General features: G+C 48.0%; 4 protein-coding genes across 11 annotated transcripts in view; 2 read left to right on the forward strand and 2 right to left on the reverse strand.

The window, feature by feature from the left end:
- The window catches only part of LOC125686094 (zinc finger protein 501-like), a 474,399-nt gene that overhangs the window by 314,418 nt on the left and 144,834 nt on the right, over nucleotides 1-15,147 (forward strand). The window lies entirely within an intron of this gene.
- The window catches only part of LOC125686095 (zinc finger protein 501-like), a 239,099-nt gene that overhangs the window by 69,786 nt on the left and 154,166 nt on the right, over nucleotides 1-15,147 (reverse strand). The window lies entirely within an intron of this gene.
- Nucleotides 1-15,147, forward strand: part of LOC125686098 (zinc finger protein 485-like) — a 322,586-nt gene that overhangs the window by 57,838 nt on the left and 249,601 nt on the right. The gene's annotated exons all lie outside the window — the stretch shown is intronic.
- On the reverse strand, nucleotides 6,552-7,410 carry LOC125686086 (olfactory receptor 10AG1-like). The gene is given in 3 exon segments (XM_048929719.1): nucleotides 6,552-6,857; nucleotides 6,860-7,077; nucleotides 7,080-7,410. Coding segments are annotated over 3 exon segments (855 nt in total).

A 15,147-nucleotide genomic window follows, 5' to 3' on the forward strand; every position in this document is an offset into this window, starting at 1 on the left:
GTAGAGCATTAAACATAGCACGGCTGATGGGCTATGAGTGAGTCTGGGCAAGACTGACATCGCTTTCCCCCTTCCCCTTCCCCTTCCTTTTTCACTTTCCCCTTCCCCTTCCCCTTCCTCTTGCCCTTCTCCTTCTTCTTTAACCTGCAGAATTCTGACTTCAGTACCGTTAATGAGGCACAGAGCAATCATAGGAAGGATAATATGCAGTATAATACGGCAACTAAGACTAAATTGCAAGTACAGACTTCAAAAAGCTGGGGAGAAGGGAGCCCTCATTTCTTGCCCTGTGATGACGTGACATGAATCCTGTATAACCAAGATGTTATAATTGCAATATAAACAAAAGAGTAAGGCAAAGTGTATAACCAAGATGTTATAATTGCAATATAATCAAAAGAGTAAGGCAAAGCAAACAGGGATCACAAAAGAGAATAAGTAGAAGAGCTTACCCTTGGGTTGAGCTTACTAGAAGATATCAAAGAGGAGGATCTCCAGAAGAGATCCTTCCCCTCTGGTAGCCAGCTCTTAAATAGGTCCAGGAGGGGTGGAGCCTGGCTCCACCCCTTCCGGTAGCACAGGTGAATTGCCTTCACCTGTGCTCCTCTGGCTGACTCATGGCTCACCTCAGGTGATCAATCAGAGGTTCAGGCCGTGACTCAGCAGTTCCCATACACTCCACCCCTTCACGGCGTGAACCAATGATCAGGTTAACTAAAGGGTAAGCTTTCCCTAATACAGAGATCCGGTATATCGCGACGCTTATACAATTTTATCGCGACGTATGTTGGTACAGTTCAAGACAAGTGATGATTAGTGGATGTCCATACTCTTCTATGGGCCAGTGCTCGATGATGTGCCTGGAGGCATGAGGTCCTGAGGTGCAAGTCCATTCTATGTTCCATCAGTCCCATGCAGACCATCACCGGATGTTGTACGTGATCTGACAGCAACACTGGAACGCTTGATGGCATTTTGTTCCTTCCGGTGGTCCTGAAGGCTCACAGACTCACGGGGAGTAATACAGATGTTTTACAGGTACCAGGAGGGGAAGGTCTGCTCTCCAGGGCAAGATACAGGCCGTATTTCTGTCTTGGGTCAACACTTCCGCTTGTACTGGGGCACGTCCTGGCCGCCTGTACCACACCTTTTTGCCGGATATCTGCGGCTGCATAACAATATCAGGCACCAAAGGAGGTGTCCTGATCTGCCATAGGGACATAATGGGGGTCCCTTTAGCAATAAAGATCGGAGTGTTGACCATAATATCAGTAGGCCATGTACCTATTACTGGAGGGACTACTGAGCCTCCCACCTCCAATAGTCTCCCCCAAGGTGCAAGTAGGCCACACCACTTGGGTCCTACCTGCACCTTCCAGGGCCATTTTATTTTATGGGTACCTGGCTCTAAGTTTTCAGGGGCAGGGAGCAGAAGATTATTTTCATTACCAATTTGGGGTCTTACCTGATGATCAGTGCCCGTAATTTGGATCCTAAGCGGGGTGGCCCATGTCGTCTGCAACATTCTCAGGGCACTGGGTCTGCCATCTCGAGGTCTTTCATTCAGGTCCCGCAGGGTTTCATACAGTCTTTTTGTCCACCCCTGCAAGGACTGGGAGTCTGTCTTCAGGGCAGCCTTAAGAATACCATTATAACGTTCGATGAGGCCTGCCCCTGTTGGATTATATGGCAGGTGGAATCGCCATTCAATGTTATTTTCTTCTGCCCAGCGCTGTATCGTTGCACCAGTAAAATGAGTCCCTTGGTCGCTCTCGATGACTTGAGGTGTCCCGTAGGCAGACATCAGTTTAGTGAGTGCCTTGATGGTATATGCCTGGTTTGCTTTCGGTACTGGATAGGCCTGCAGTAGCCCACTTGCAGTGTCGACACAGGTCAGGGCATATCTTGCCCCTTCGGAACGAGGAAGGGGCCCGATGTAATCGACCTGCCATCGCTGGAGAGGATTGTGTCCCCTAGCAAGATGGGCTGTTGTTTCGGGCAACGATCTCGGTCTCATCTTGGAGCAAGCGTCGCAATCCTGGCATGCCTGGACGATATCAGATAGTTGTATGGGCAGTCCCCATGCTTTAGCAGCTGCCCACATTGTCTTTTGTCCAGCATGCCGTAGCTTCTGATGTAGCCAGCGGGCGATGTTCTCAGATGGTGAATTCTCAATCCATCGAACTCGGGCCAATGTGTCGGCTTCATCGTTTCCCGGTGACTGTAGGGGCTGATGACCAGAAACATGGTAGACACGTACAGTCCTGTGTTTGACCGTATTCCATATATCTAACCACATGTCTTTGCCCCAGATCGGTCGGGCGTGGATAGTCCATTCCTGGGTGGCCCACTGTGCAATCCAGAGAGTGAGCCCCCGGTACACAGCCCAACTATCTGTGCAGATGTTCAGGATACCATCACCGGGTTCCTTGGTTATAACCATCCACACGGCTCGCAGTTCTGCCCATTGGCTGCTCTGACCATCCCCCTCATCGAACCAGATTGTCTCGGTGGAAGGATGGTATGCTATTGCTCTCCACTTGCTCGGGTTGCCCTTGCTGGACCCATCTGTGTACCAGGCATCTTCAGGGATAGGATATTTTCCCTCGTGAACGGGACTCTTCTCTGGTGGAGCGACCAGTATTTCTTTTGGTGCATCACTGTGATATGTAACTGGGCCTAGGATCTTCTGAAGTTCTTCTTTCAAGGGGGATGAGGACAGACTGCTCCTTTGGCTGAGATAGGCGACCCATCGTGCCACTGTTTGTGCTTGGGCCACCCCTGTCTTAGGAAGGTGGGTCAGATCCTTCACCCACCCCTGAATTGGCAGAGTGGTCTTGACTATAACTGCAGCTGTCTGAGTTATTGGCTCTACTGCCTGTAATGCCGAATAGGCAGCCAATAACTGTTTTTCAATCATACTGTATCTTTCTTCTGCTCCGTGCCAAACCTGAGACCAGAAACCAATGGGGGTCCGAACAGAACTCTGGCGCTGCCACAGGCCCCAACCGAAGCCGTCTTGAGTAACATGAACGTCCAACTCGGCTGGGAGGGTAGGATCGAATATACCCAATGCCTGAGCTTGTTTAACTGCCAGTTTTGCTTGTTGGAAAGCATCCTGTTCGGTTTTCCCCCAGTCACATAGCTGTCCCTTTTTTGTGAGTCTGTATAATGGCCTTAGCAGCTGCGCTAGGTGAGGTATAAAGGAACGCCAATAACCCAATATACCTAGAAACTCTTGCAGCTGCTTTGATGTTGTAGGGACTGGAAATGCCTGAACCTTATCTATAACAGCACTGGGTAGCACTTTGGTCTTTCCTGACCAAACCACCCCCAGGAATTTTACGGACAGGCCTGGACCTTGCACCTTTTGGGGATTTATAGCCCATCCCCTTTGTTGCAAATAGGCAGTTAATGAATCAGCTGCCTGTCCTACTACCTCCAGTGAGTCGGATGTCAACAGAAGATCATCAATATAATGATATAGGTTAACATCATCAGGTTTTCTCCAGTCAGCCAGGTCACGCGCCACTAGATTATGACAATACGTTGGTGAATGCACGTACCCCTGTGGCAGGACCTGAAAGGTCCACTGCCTGCCTCCCCACGTAAACGCAAACTGATCTTGCGATTCCTCAGCAATTGGGATACTGAAGAATGCATTTGCTAGATCTAGGACACAATGATAGGTTTTTATCTCCCTACTCAATGTGTCCATTAGGGAAGCAATATTGGGTACGGCCGCATGAATAGGCGGCGTGACCTTATTTAATTCTCTGTAATCTACTGTCATCCTCCATGTGCCATCCGACTTTCGCACTGGCCATATGGGGGAGTTATATGGGCTGTGTGCAGGTCTTATAATGCCCACTTTTTCTAATTCCTGCACCATTCTCGATATTTCATCTTGCCCACCCGGGAGTCTATACTGTCTAACATTAGTAATCCGGCGCGGTTTCGGCAGGCAAACAGGCTCATGTTTCGCATGGCCTCTTAATATTGCCTGCACCGCCCGGATACTGATACATCTTTGTCGAAGTCTGAACTCTCCCACAGTTGTTTGGAGAGCCAGACCCCATAGAATGTCTATGCCCAGGATGTATTCTTGGACTGGGGCAATAGACACCTTGTACTCCCGGGGTGGGAGACGCCCAACCCCCAATTTTAACCATGTTTGGGTGACAGGAATAGTCTGTCCCCCAAAACCACCAATCATCACTCTGTCGCCATGAAATTTTCCTGGATCTCCATAGATAATTGATGTTTCTGCTCCAGTATCCACTAATGCCATAACCCTCTGAATATTTTTTCGGGACCAATAAATTGTTAATTCTACATAGGGCCTCCGGTCCCGTCTGGAGGCCCTACGGGGACTAACACCCCTCGTCACTGCATGAATTGTGCTAGGGCCAGTTCTTTTGCTTCTGATGGCTCAGGCATTGTGGCCCGAGACACCTGAGGTGGCTTCTTTTTCCTGTTAGGAATAATAAAATCTTCTAGGTTCCATGTTGTTGTTGGAACCCTCTCTATAGCTCTTACCCTTGATTTCTTAGGGTAGCTCTGGAATTTTTGATTGTCCTTTAGTTGTCTCCAGAGCTGGAGAAGGACGTGGTTGGGCTGGCGGTCGATCTTAGCAAATTGGACCCCAGCCCGAATTAAATCATTAAACATTTGTTTTCGGGATACCCTTATGGGTCCCGATCGAGGAGCTCGAGTAGCCGGCATTCTGGTTTTATTTACCGGCAGGACCTCTGCTTCCTCCAAAAACCGAATATTGCGCCTAGTCCGCAGGCGTTCTGTTTCTCCGAAATCGGCAACTAACTGGGCAGCCTGCTGGACTACGGCTTCTGATGCTACAAGGGGATTTAATATCGAAACTAGGGTGCCGTACAGATGGGAGGGAGCTTGCTGTAGAATTAAATCTCCCATCCCTGCCGAAAATTTAACCATATCAGGGCCATCAAATGTATCTTCATAAATGGCCTCTCTTACACCCAGTTCACGGATATAGTTCTGAAGGTCCTCCATGGAGGACCACATACCTGTATGTAACGGTATGTCTGATTTATTCGGCCATACCATACGGCAGGCCGCCATTAACCATTCTAGTATGGAATGGTTTTCATCACGATATTGATTGCCCACGTATAACCTTTGCCTAAGAGCAGGATGGACAGTCATGGTGGCCAACTTAGATATTTCTGGGCCATTCACCACGACACTTTCTGCCCCAGAATCCCACAGTCTCAATAACCAAGCCGGCACACTTTCTCTAGGCTTCTGCCGAAATCGTTGTACTAAGTCCATTAATTCTGTTGCTGTGTATGGCCGAGCTGTCACATGTAAATGAGTCTGGGCAGGGGGCCATTGATCAGGCGGCACCCCTGCCGGTCTGTCCTGTACTTTTTTTGTTTTTTGGGTTATCACAGGACGGACCTCCAATGGATCAGTTTGAATTGGACATTCAAGGTCTGATTTGGATTTCTTGTTGTCCTGATCAACGAAGTCTGTTGATTCAGGAGCCTGGTCATCATTTATTGAAATATTACGAATTTGGCTTACAGGAAGATGTAGAATTGGCTTCTTCCCCGTTAAAACGCCAAGTTCGTGCTCTAACTTTTCAATGCGATCTTTCAAAAGCTGATTTTCGGTTTCTAAAGTATTATTTCTTGAGTCCGCATGATTTAAAGCGGTTAATAGTGGCCATGCCACCATGGAGGCAGCCAATTGTCTTTCTTTGGTAATGAGAATGTCCTTGCCAAGTCCTTGAAAATAGTCTGCCATGCGATATGGGGAGAGATTGCCCATAACACGTAAGGGACCCCATTTTTCAATGATGGCAGCTAACTCGTAATAGGGCGATCCCTCAAACCCTGGGATCTGCCCTGGAATCATTTTCTCTAGGGGAGTATTGTTCTCCCCCTTGACCCATTTATAGAAATTCCACAGGAAAGACATGTTACTTTTAGTATATTCAGCCTGCCTGGCTCGCCAAGTGTATAACCAAGATGTTATAATTGCAATATAAACAAAAGAGTAAGGCAAAGTGTATAACCAAGATGTTATAATTGCAATATAATCAAAAGAGTAAGGCAAAGCAAACAGGGATCACAAAAGAGAATAAGTAGAAGAGCTTACCCTTGGGTTGAGCTTACTAGAAGATATCAAAGAGGAGGATCTCCAGAAGAGATCCTTCCCCTCTGGTAGCCAGCTCTTAAATAGGTCCAGGAGGGGTGGAGCCTGGCTCCACCCCTTCCGGTAGCACAGGTGAATTGCCTTCACCTGTGCTCCTCTGGCTGACTCATGGCTCACCTCAGGTGATCAATCAGAGGTTCAGGCCGTGACTCAGCAGTTGCCATACAAATCCCCACACACTCTTCTCTATACTACATAAACTTTGATTCCTACTGTAAGATGCAGTGGGTTGTGGGATGGTGCAGCAAATCTAGAGGTGTCACATCTGGAAGTGTCTGAGCCAATACCGGATGCCAGCACTCAAACAGCCAAATGCTCATTGTAACTATTTGGGCATATTTCACCCACTCTGGGTATTACTTTCTCCACAGGAGTTTTCTCAGGGTGATCCTCACTTCCCTATTCCTCATACTGTAGATGACAGGGTTAAGCATCGGGGTCAGAACCGTGTAAAACAGGGCAAGGTATTTGTCAGTGTCTGCGGAGCGGTGTTTGAAGTACAGGACCGTGGCTGAGCCATAGAAGAGTGTCAGCACCGTGAGGTGTGAGGTGCAGGTGGAAAAGGCTTTGTGTCTGCCCGGAGCAGAGTGCATCTTCAGAACCGTCCCGATAATTCTAACGTAGGAAGTGACGATGATGGAAAAGGGAAGGACGGCAAATATATAGCAAATATAAATAGCAGGATGACAGCGTGCAGGGTCACACGGCTCCAGAAAGTATCTGCACAGGCCAGCTTCAACAGAGGGGGGACGTCACAGAAAAAATGATGGAGGTGATGGGATGCACAGAAGGGCAGGGAGAACACTTGATAGGTCTGGCCCACTTGTATTGGTATGGCAGCCATCCATGAGCCAACCACCAGCTGACGCTGAACCCCCCACTCATCACCAGGCTGTTGCGCAGCAGGTCACAAATGGCCACATAGTGGTCGTAGGCCATGGCAGCCAGCAGAAGGCACTCAGTGCTTCCCAGCAAAACCAGGAAATACAGCTGGGCAGCACAGCCAAAGAAGGAGATCCGGACATCTCCCATCAGGAAACACACCAGCATTTTGGGGAGAGTGGCCGATGCGTAGCTGATCTCCAAGAAGGACAAGTTTCTCAGGAAGAAATACATGGGGCTGTGGAGGCTCAACTCCACCACTGTAACCAGCACAATCAGGCCATTCCCAATGACAACTGTGACATAAACAAGCAGGAAGATGGTGAAGCACATGCCTGGCAGCCCAGGGTGATCAGTAAACCCCAAAAGAAATGCAGGTCCAGCGGTGTGATTCTTCAGGATATTTCTCTGGGGCATCTTCTCTGCATAAAACAACACCAACAATACTCGGTTAGAGAATGCCCATCCACCACCATGTACAGCTCCAGCACACAGCCTACAGACAGCAGAGCAAAACGGACTTCAGGATTAAGAGACCTTGACCAAAATCTGAATGTAGGTATGGCACCCTAACTTGGTATTCTGGGCAGATTCAAGATGGCAGTCAGGCATACCCAGTTGAGCATAGGGTCAAAAGTTCCATGTTTGGTCCTTCTTGAAAAGTCCCCTATGCAATGCCCTGACGATGCAGCACAGCTGTGAGCCCCCAGCCCCGTGTAGCACCTCTAGTAGCAGAAAGCCCCTACACATCTCCCTGCAGCTCCCTGGATCTGCTGGACAGCCCTTTACACTTCCGTAGGGATGAGATCCAGATGAATCAGCTAAGGCATCTTATCCTCAGGTTGTAGTCCTGGGTCCTGGAGGGAGTCAGCTAAATTCCATGCCTCCCACACACCCAGCCAGGCAAACACTGACCACACATTTGGCCACAAGCAACTGGAATCCTTCTTCCCTCCTCTTCCACAGGCTTCTTTCTCCTCATCTACATTAATTCCCATCTTTGTCTGGTGCAGTCACTATTCACTTATCAGCTCACACTGACTACATTTCCCTCTTGCATCCCCACAATGCTATCCCCATGCTGGTGGTATCTCCCTCTCCCTGACGGAGCTGCCATCTGTGTCACAGGGGTTGTGCTGCACTCACTGACATCTCTGTGTCTGCTGAAATTAAAAATACCCTTAAATATGACAACTCCTTATTTGGACAGTGCTCTTGGAAAACTTTGTCCGCAACACTGAGACCTCCCTCATGAACAGTTCAAGTCTTGAAGACTTGAGGGAAATGCCTTGTTAGGTCTTTCTGCACTGTAATGAGCCACACAGCGAATGTGGTGTCCATGAACTTCAGGCACTGAGAGAAGACGGCTGTAACCAAATGATGAAGGTGCAGTGAGAACGCTGCCCAGAAATGTTGGAGAGTGTTGGAGTGTTAATTGGTCCCTGTGGAGCCATTACCAACAAAGCCTCCCCACATCCATGTTAGAGCACATAATTGGAGGTCGTGATTCCAGGCAGGCAAAGGCCCTGTGCAGGTGCTTTCAAGCTGAGGAAAGCCCTTGATATGTCTGATGGAACGGAAGGGTAGGGCCATAGCTGCAGCCTCTGGGAAGGGTGGTCTTGTCCCTGATGGCCCAAGGCTCTCATATGGTCAGTGGGATGTGGGTGTGGAGTGTTCTGTGAGCGAGAATGATAGGACACCTCCCTACAGGGCTGTAAGGAGGCAAGGAGGCCCCTGTGGCACAAGGACAACGTGTGCCCCTGTCACGGAGTTGACCAGATCAATCTATGTTCGTGACAGAGGCAACAGGCCTCTGCTCTCCCCCCTCCCACCCCAGTCCCACAGAAATGGGAAGGAAGGAAGGGAGGAAAAGAACAGTGGCAACAATCTATGGAGGAAAACTTATTTTACTATAATATCGGAATACAAGATAACACAATATAATACCATTTAATTGAAATTGAGATTAATAAATCAGACAAGATGAGAGAGAGAGTTCCCAGGACCGAGTCAAACCTGAAAAGCTTGGAATGGCTAGGAATGCACCCTCCAGCACCCACTGCAAGGCAGCAAGAGAGCGCCCCCCCCACCGGAATGCCAGATCCCGTGACTTCTGTGATGTACAGGGATAGGTACCTGGAATTGGAGCATTAACACTTTAATGCCCCAATGTGTGATGAGCTCCCAGCTGTGGACAGACCTCTTCCTATAGTCAAGGCACTCACTGGGACTCTCCTCTTGGGTTGGTTCTCTGGCGTCTACTGAGGGTTTAGCTCCCGATGAAGCTTGTCCCACACTGCCTGCAGACAGAATTTCTTCCTGGTGACATATCAGCCCAGCTGAGGTTTCCTTTGGGTCCTCACCTGCTGCCCCACAGCACAGGAGTTTCTGCAGGGGAGATAAGAGGTGACTCTCCTTTCATGCAGCCCTGGCAGAAACATGCCACCTGGCAAAGGGTTTCCAGTGGCTGTGACGCATCCCACTCTGGATTCTGTCCTTTGCATGGCCACTCAACACAGAAATTGCAGCTGAAGGACAGCATAATTCTCATGCAAAGAAATAGAAAGAGGATTTAGTTTGGCAGCAGAGCTCTTCCTCTACTGAAGAGATTTGTAAGGTACATCACCACACAAAGCCACAGGTGGTCACCAGGCTGGGGCTCTGGCTGAAGTTCTTCCCATGTTTGGAGCTGTCATGGTTTTGTGATTTTTGGTTTTTGGTATTCCACATCATAACATCATGTAGGGCGCTGGGAATTTAACTGTTAATGCTAAGTTCTGGGTACCTGCCCAGAAGAGAAGAAGAACTACATTCCCCAGGGGACTTTGCGGTCACAGAGAGGAGATAGAGCTCCTGGCAAGGTCATCTGATGGGCTCTTTCTCGTCTGCTCTTTGTCGGCTTTCCTCCCATCTCCCTGCTACTCAACTGGACTGCGCATCTCACCTCAGCATTGTGGTGAGGCCTACCCACCTTTCGGATATTCTCTCTCTCATATTTTATTTATTAGCTTCAATTCTAAATTGTATTGTATTATGGTGTGTTATCTTGCATTCAGATACTATATTTAGTAAATCAGTTTGTTTCTCCTCAGGTCGTTGCCGCTGTTTTTAATTTTTTTGGGTTCCCCTATTTCCCTTTCTTCCAGGGCCACAGATTTTGCGAAATCCCTCCGCCCGCTGGTCATGGAACTGGGTCAAACCGGCCTGTAAACCATTGACAGAAGCTCTGCAGGCTGTGTCTTGTGTGGCTGTGCTGGTAGATATTGAGGCTGGAACTGTTTCTGAAGGTTCCCCGCATCCTGGGGATGCTTTACAGCCTGTGTGCGCTGTGCATGTGCTTGTGGGTGTTGAGATTAGACCTGAGTTTGAAGCTTTTCTCACACTCAGGACACTTGAAGTGCCTCTACCCTGTGTGCTGATGGCACTTCAATTCAGAATTCCTTCTGAAGCTCTTCCCACACTCGGGACACTTACAGGGTCTTTATTCTGTGTGGATGCACTGGTGGCATTTCAACTCAGAACCGCTTTTGAAGCTTTTTTCACACTCAGGACACCTATATGGTCTCTTCTCTGTGTGGATGTGCTGGTGGCAGTTTAAATCTGAATAACTTTTGAAGCTCTTCCCACACTTGTAGGGTCTTTCTCCCGTGTGCAAGTGGTGGTGGTACGTGAGGTGGGAATGGGTTTTGACGATCTTCCCACACTCAGAGCACTTGTAGGGTCTCTCTCCTGTGTGGATGCATAGGTGGTATGTGAGTTGGGATTTCTTCTTGAAGCTCTTCCCACAATAAGAACACTTGCATAGGCTCTCTGTTGAGTGAATGCACTGGTGGTAAACAATGCTGGAATCTTTTTCAAAAATATTTCCATTCTCAGTGCAGGGATTCTGCATTTCTTTCTGGCACACATTCTTGCTCCTGGGTTCTTCAGGCTCCTTTTGACCTACGCTGAAGTCCAACGGGCTCCTCCCTGTCTTTCCCAGACCCTTTCCCAGTGGCTCCATGATGTGCTCACCCTGACCTTGCTCCAGGCCTCCTTGGACATCCCTTCTGATTTCTTCCACACAGACACCACCCCACTGCCTTTCAGCGACACCACTTTCCTCCAGGTCCTCCAGTATATCCGCAATCCCAGTTCCTGCTGGATGACAGGAAATCCAGAAATAGCACACAGTGCCCAAAATAAAACACAGACAGACATGGCTCTTCCAGACCCAACCTCCTCCTTCCCTCCACCACCTCACCTGGGCTGAGGTCTCCTGGCACGGCCTCAGGGCTACACACATCTGGGATCCAGGGCTCTTCCCCTCCTTCAAGCAGGGAGATCACCATGGGTTTGGGGGCTTGAGGTGGAGCTTCAATGGAAGAAATATGGAGATAAGAGTGTTTCCCAGAATCTGGCACAGCCGCTTAACCAGCAACTTTGCAGTACATCCATCACCATGATGAAAACAAGATCAGGGCTGTAATAACAGTGGGCAATCATATAACCATTAGAATGTTTCCTTTAATATTTTCCAAACAGCTCAATGCCCAAGACTTCAAGAATGTTCATGGGAATGGACTAGATGATCTTGCAGGTCGTTTCCAACCTTGCCATTCAATGATTCTATGAATGGAAAATAGAGGCAACAAATGCAGAAGTAACAACCTGGAAGTGGTCTGTCTGCTGGGGCTGGCGGCACCATGCAATGTAGCAACACAAGGGCTGTTTGCAGGGAGCTGGTTCTCCCGCTCCAGGCTAATGCTTGCTTGCCAAAACTGACACTGGGGCTTTTATGAGTCTGTTGTGCATACTAACCCTTTCTGATAGTCATGCTTCTCAGTCTTTCCTTAGTTGCTGTTGTAGTTATCAATATGTGACTGCGTTTTGTTATGCTAATGGAGCATCGCTTTCTGCTGGCTCTCTTTGCTTCCTTTGCTGGGGACATTCGCACATCCTTGTGGTCACACGTCCCCACGTTGCTGCCCTGCCGTTTCTTTAACTCCTCTCACCCGTGAGCAGCTCTCAGCAAGAGGCAATCTCTGGCTGCCCTGCTCTCGAGGGCAGCATCTCCCTGCAGCTGGATCACTTCCTCACTGAGCGCTGCCCATGGCACTGATGTCACGTTTCTACTCGCTGAGCAAGTAAGTTGTATTTCGAACAACTTCCTACCCTGCTTTCTCAATTCGGTCTTCCCTGCAAGGCATGAGCATGGTTAAGCTCTCTGCTGTACGAGGGCTGGCTCTGCTGTTTGCTGCTGTGGATCTACAGATTTTAATGACACCCAGAAGGAACCGCCCTCGGGGTAACTTGGGGTTTGTGTCCAGGAAAGACTGCTTCCAGTTCTATTGCATTTTCTGTGGGGCAGATGTGGATTCTTAGTTTCACTTGGCAATGTTTAAACTCTACACATCTTTCTGCAGGGAATGTTCCTCTGAACTTTGCTGTGATCACAGCCGCATCTCTTTCCTTTCTGCTGATAACCCAGCTGTACACATGACCAAAAGTATTTCCTCTGCTCACATCAAGGCTTTCCAGAATGCCATGGTTCAGAAACACATCCAAAGGGACTGTATCCCTATGGCAGAGAGGGTCTACACATCCTCTTCTGATTGTGATCTTGAGAAGAAAAACAAAAAACAAAAAACAAAACAAAAAAACAAAACAAACAAACAAAAAAAAAGAAAGCAAACAAGCAAGCTATTAAGGAAGCCCAACCTAGTCCAGTTTGGGACATTGTTTATCAGCTTATTCCAAGTGTTCTCACTTCCATCCCACTGAAGGCTAAGTGGAACTTCCATATCTGTGGAAGATCACAGATCGTGGCCTGAACAGGTGACTTGCCCGTGAGAAAGGGTTTATGTGAGCTTTGTGTCCTGTTTGTGACAGTAGTCCATCTCATGACATCATGCGACAGACTGTTGGTATAGAGATGGAGTACACTGCAGAGCTGTATTGCCTGTTGTGGTGTTCTCTAGAAGTCTCCCATCAGTTCTGATTCTCCAAGAGGAGGATACACTGAGATGTGCTACATTTCCCAAGGGCCTCCACATGATCTACAATTGATGGGGCTGGGGGTGAAGCTTCTTTTGTGTTGTGGCAGCACAGCGTGCAGCATGGTCGTACCTTTGTGAGAAACGCTCAGCTTCAATCCCTGTGAATCACAGCATCATAGAATGGGCCTGGGTTGGAAAGGACCTCAAAGATCATCTAAGCAGAACCAACCTCTCTGTATTCTCAGAGAGCTTTGTTGGAAAGCTTATCAGGACTGCAGGACTTGGATTGCAAACACGTGCTTGAAGTGTGGGCGGACTGCCCATCTCCTGACAAGTCTGTAAACTTTCTGAGTGCTTTTGAAAAGGGAAAAGAAATACATGTATCTATTTGTTTTCTCTTGTAGAACTGTTCTTCAAGAGATTGCCTTCCACCAATTTTCCTCCTTTCATACTCAGAACATACTGGTCTTTATTAAGCTCACCACTCTATTCTACGGAGCTACAGGCATATATAATAAAAACGTTGTGTCCATTTTGAGTGAAGTGTGAGTCAGACAAACTCAAAAAAGAAGAGTGAATAAGCCAGGAGTAAAGTGTGAGTAAAGATGAAGAAAAGTTTGATTCCACCTTGAGTAAAGTGTGAGTCAAAAACGCACAAAAAAGAAGTGTGAGTAAACCCGGAGTAAAGTGCAAGTGGAATTGGAGTAAAGTGTGAGGTAACACCAAGTGAAGCCAATCAGAGCCCTGAGATGTTCTTTCTTCTTCTAGTGGTGTTCTTGGTTTTTATGAGCTTGAGCTGGCTTGAGCTGGGCAGAAAAAAACCGGATGAGGTTTAACAAAAGCAAGTGTAGAGTCTTGCATCTGGGGAGGAATAATTCCATGCACCAGTACAGGTTGGGGGATGACCTGCTGGAGGGGAGCTCTGCGGAAAGGGACCTGGGTGTCCTGGTGGACGACAGATTGGCCATGAGCCAGCAGTGTGCCCTTGTGACCAAAAAGGCCAATGGCTTACTGGGGTGCATTAAAAAGAGCGTGTCCAGCAAAAAACAAAACAAACAAACAAAAAAACACAGATGGAAAGTACAAGATTGTTTAGTAGGCCAGTTTTGAGGAGAAGTGTGCCTCTTACAGTTGTCCGTCAGTGGTATTCTGACTTGACCAACCTCCCCCTTTTTCTTTTGCCATTGACAGATGACTGCAAAAGTGTGTCTTTCCTGGACATACACAAGAGAAATGTCATGAAGTAGGGATTGACGATGGCCAGCTGCCGATTGAATTCGGGTGGTGATCTGGACTAGAGCCTGCTCAGCCTCAGGCATCAGTACGATTGCATCATTAGCACATCTCCCCCTTAACAACTGTAACAACGGTTCCAGTTGTGTGTTAGAAATGCCAACCGATGGCCATAGCCAGTGTAAGTGACCTAAAAGCGTTTGAAAGTCGGTGAGTGTAGAAATATCAATTTTCAATTCTGCAGTCTGAGGGTATATCATAGCATCTGACAGTTTCCAACCCAGATTTAACATAGGAAAGGTGCGTTGCACTTTCTCTGGTGCCACCGTAAGGCCAAATTGAGAGAGATGGGAGATTAATTGCATTTCCCAGCTATTATCAAAAGGCTGTTCCTGACAGCACAGGATGTCATCCTTGTAATGATAAATAATCATATGAGGGTTGGCTTTACAAATAGGTTGCAAGGCAGTGGCTACGAACAGATGGCACAGTCAGAGAATTCTTCAAGCCTTGAGGCAGTACAACACATTCATGCCAAGAGGCTGGCTCTGCTTTATTGACAGATGGCACAGAGAAAGCAAAACACATGCAGCCTTTCTTGTGGCGTGTCTCCCGTATTCCCTCTTTTTTGTTTATGAAGAATGGATTTCAACGTGAGATGAGTACGCTCAGTGATTGCTTGTCCAGTGGGAGAATGAGGAATGCCTGCAATATGTCTAACACCCCATACTTGGAGGAAAGTTCAAATGGCTTTAAAGTATAAGCTAGTCTGTTATAAGCCTTAACCAAGTTACACTCAGGGCTGCAGAGATGCAGCAGCAAGTGATGTAGGGTTGAGTAAACCATGAGTAAAGGGTCA

Source organism: Lagopus muta, chromosome 31 (assembly GCF_023343835.1).
Source record: "Lagopus muta isolate bLagMut1 chromosome 31, bLagMut1 primary, whole genome shotgun sequence".
NCBI lineage: Eukaryota > Metazoa > Chordata > Aves > Galliformes > Phasianidae > Lagopus > Lagopus muta.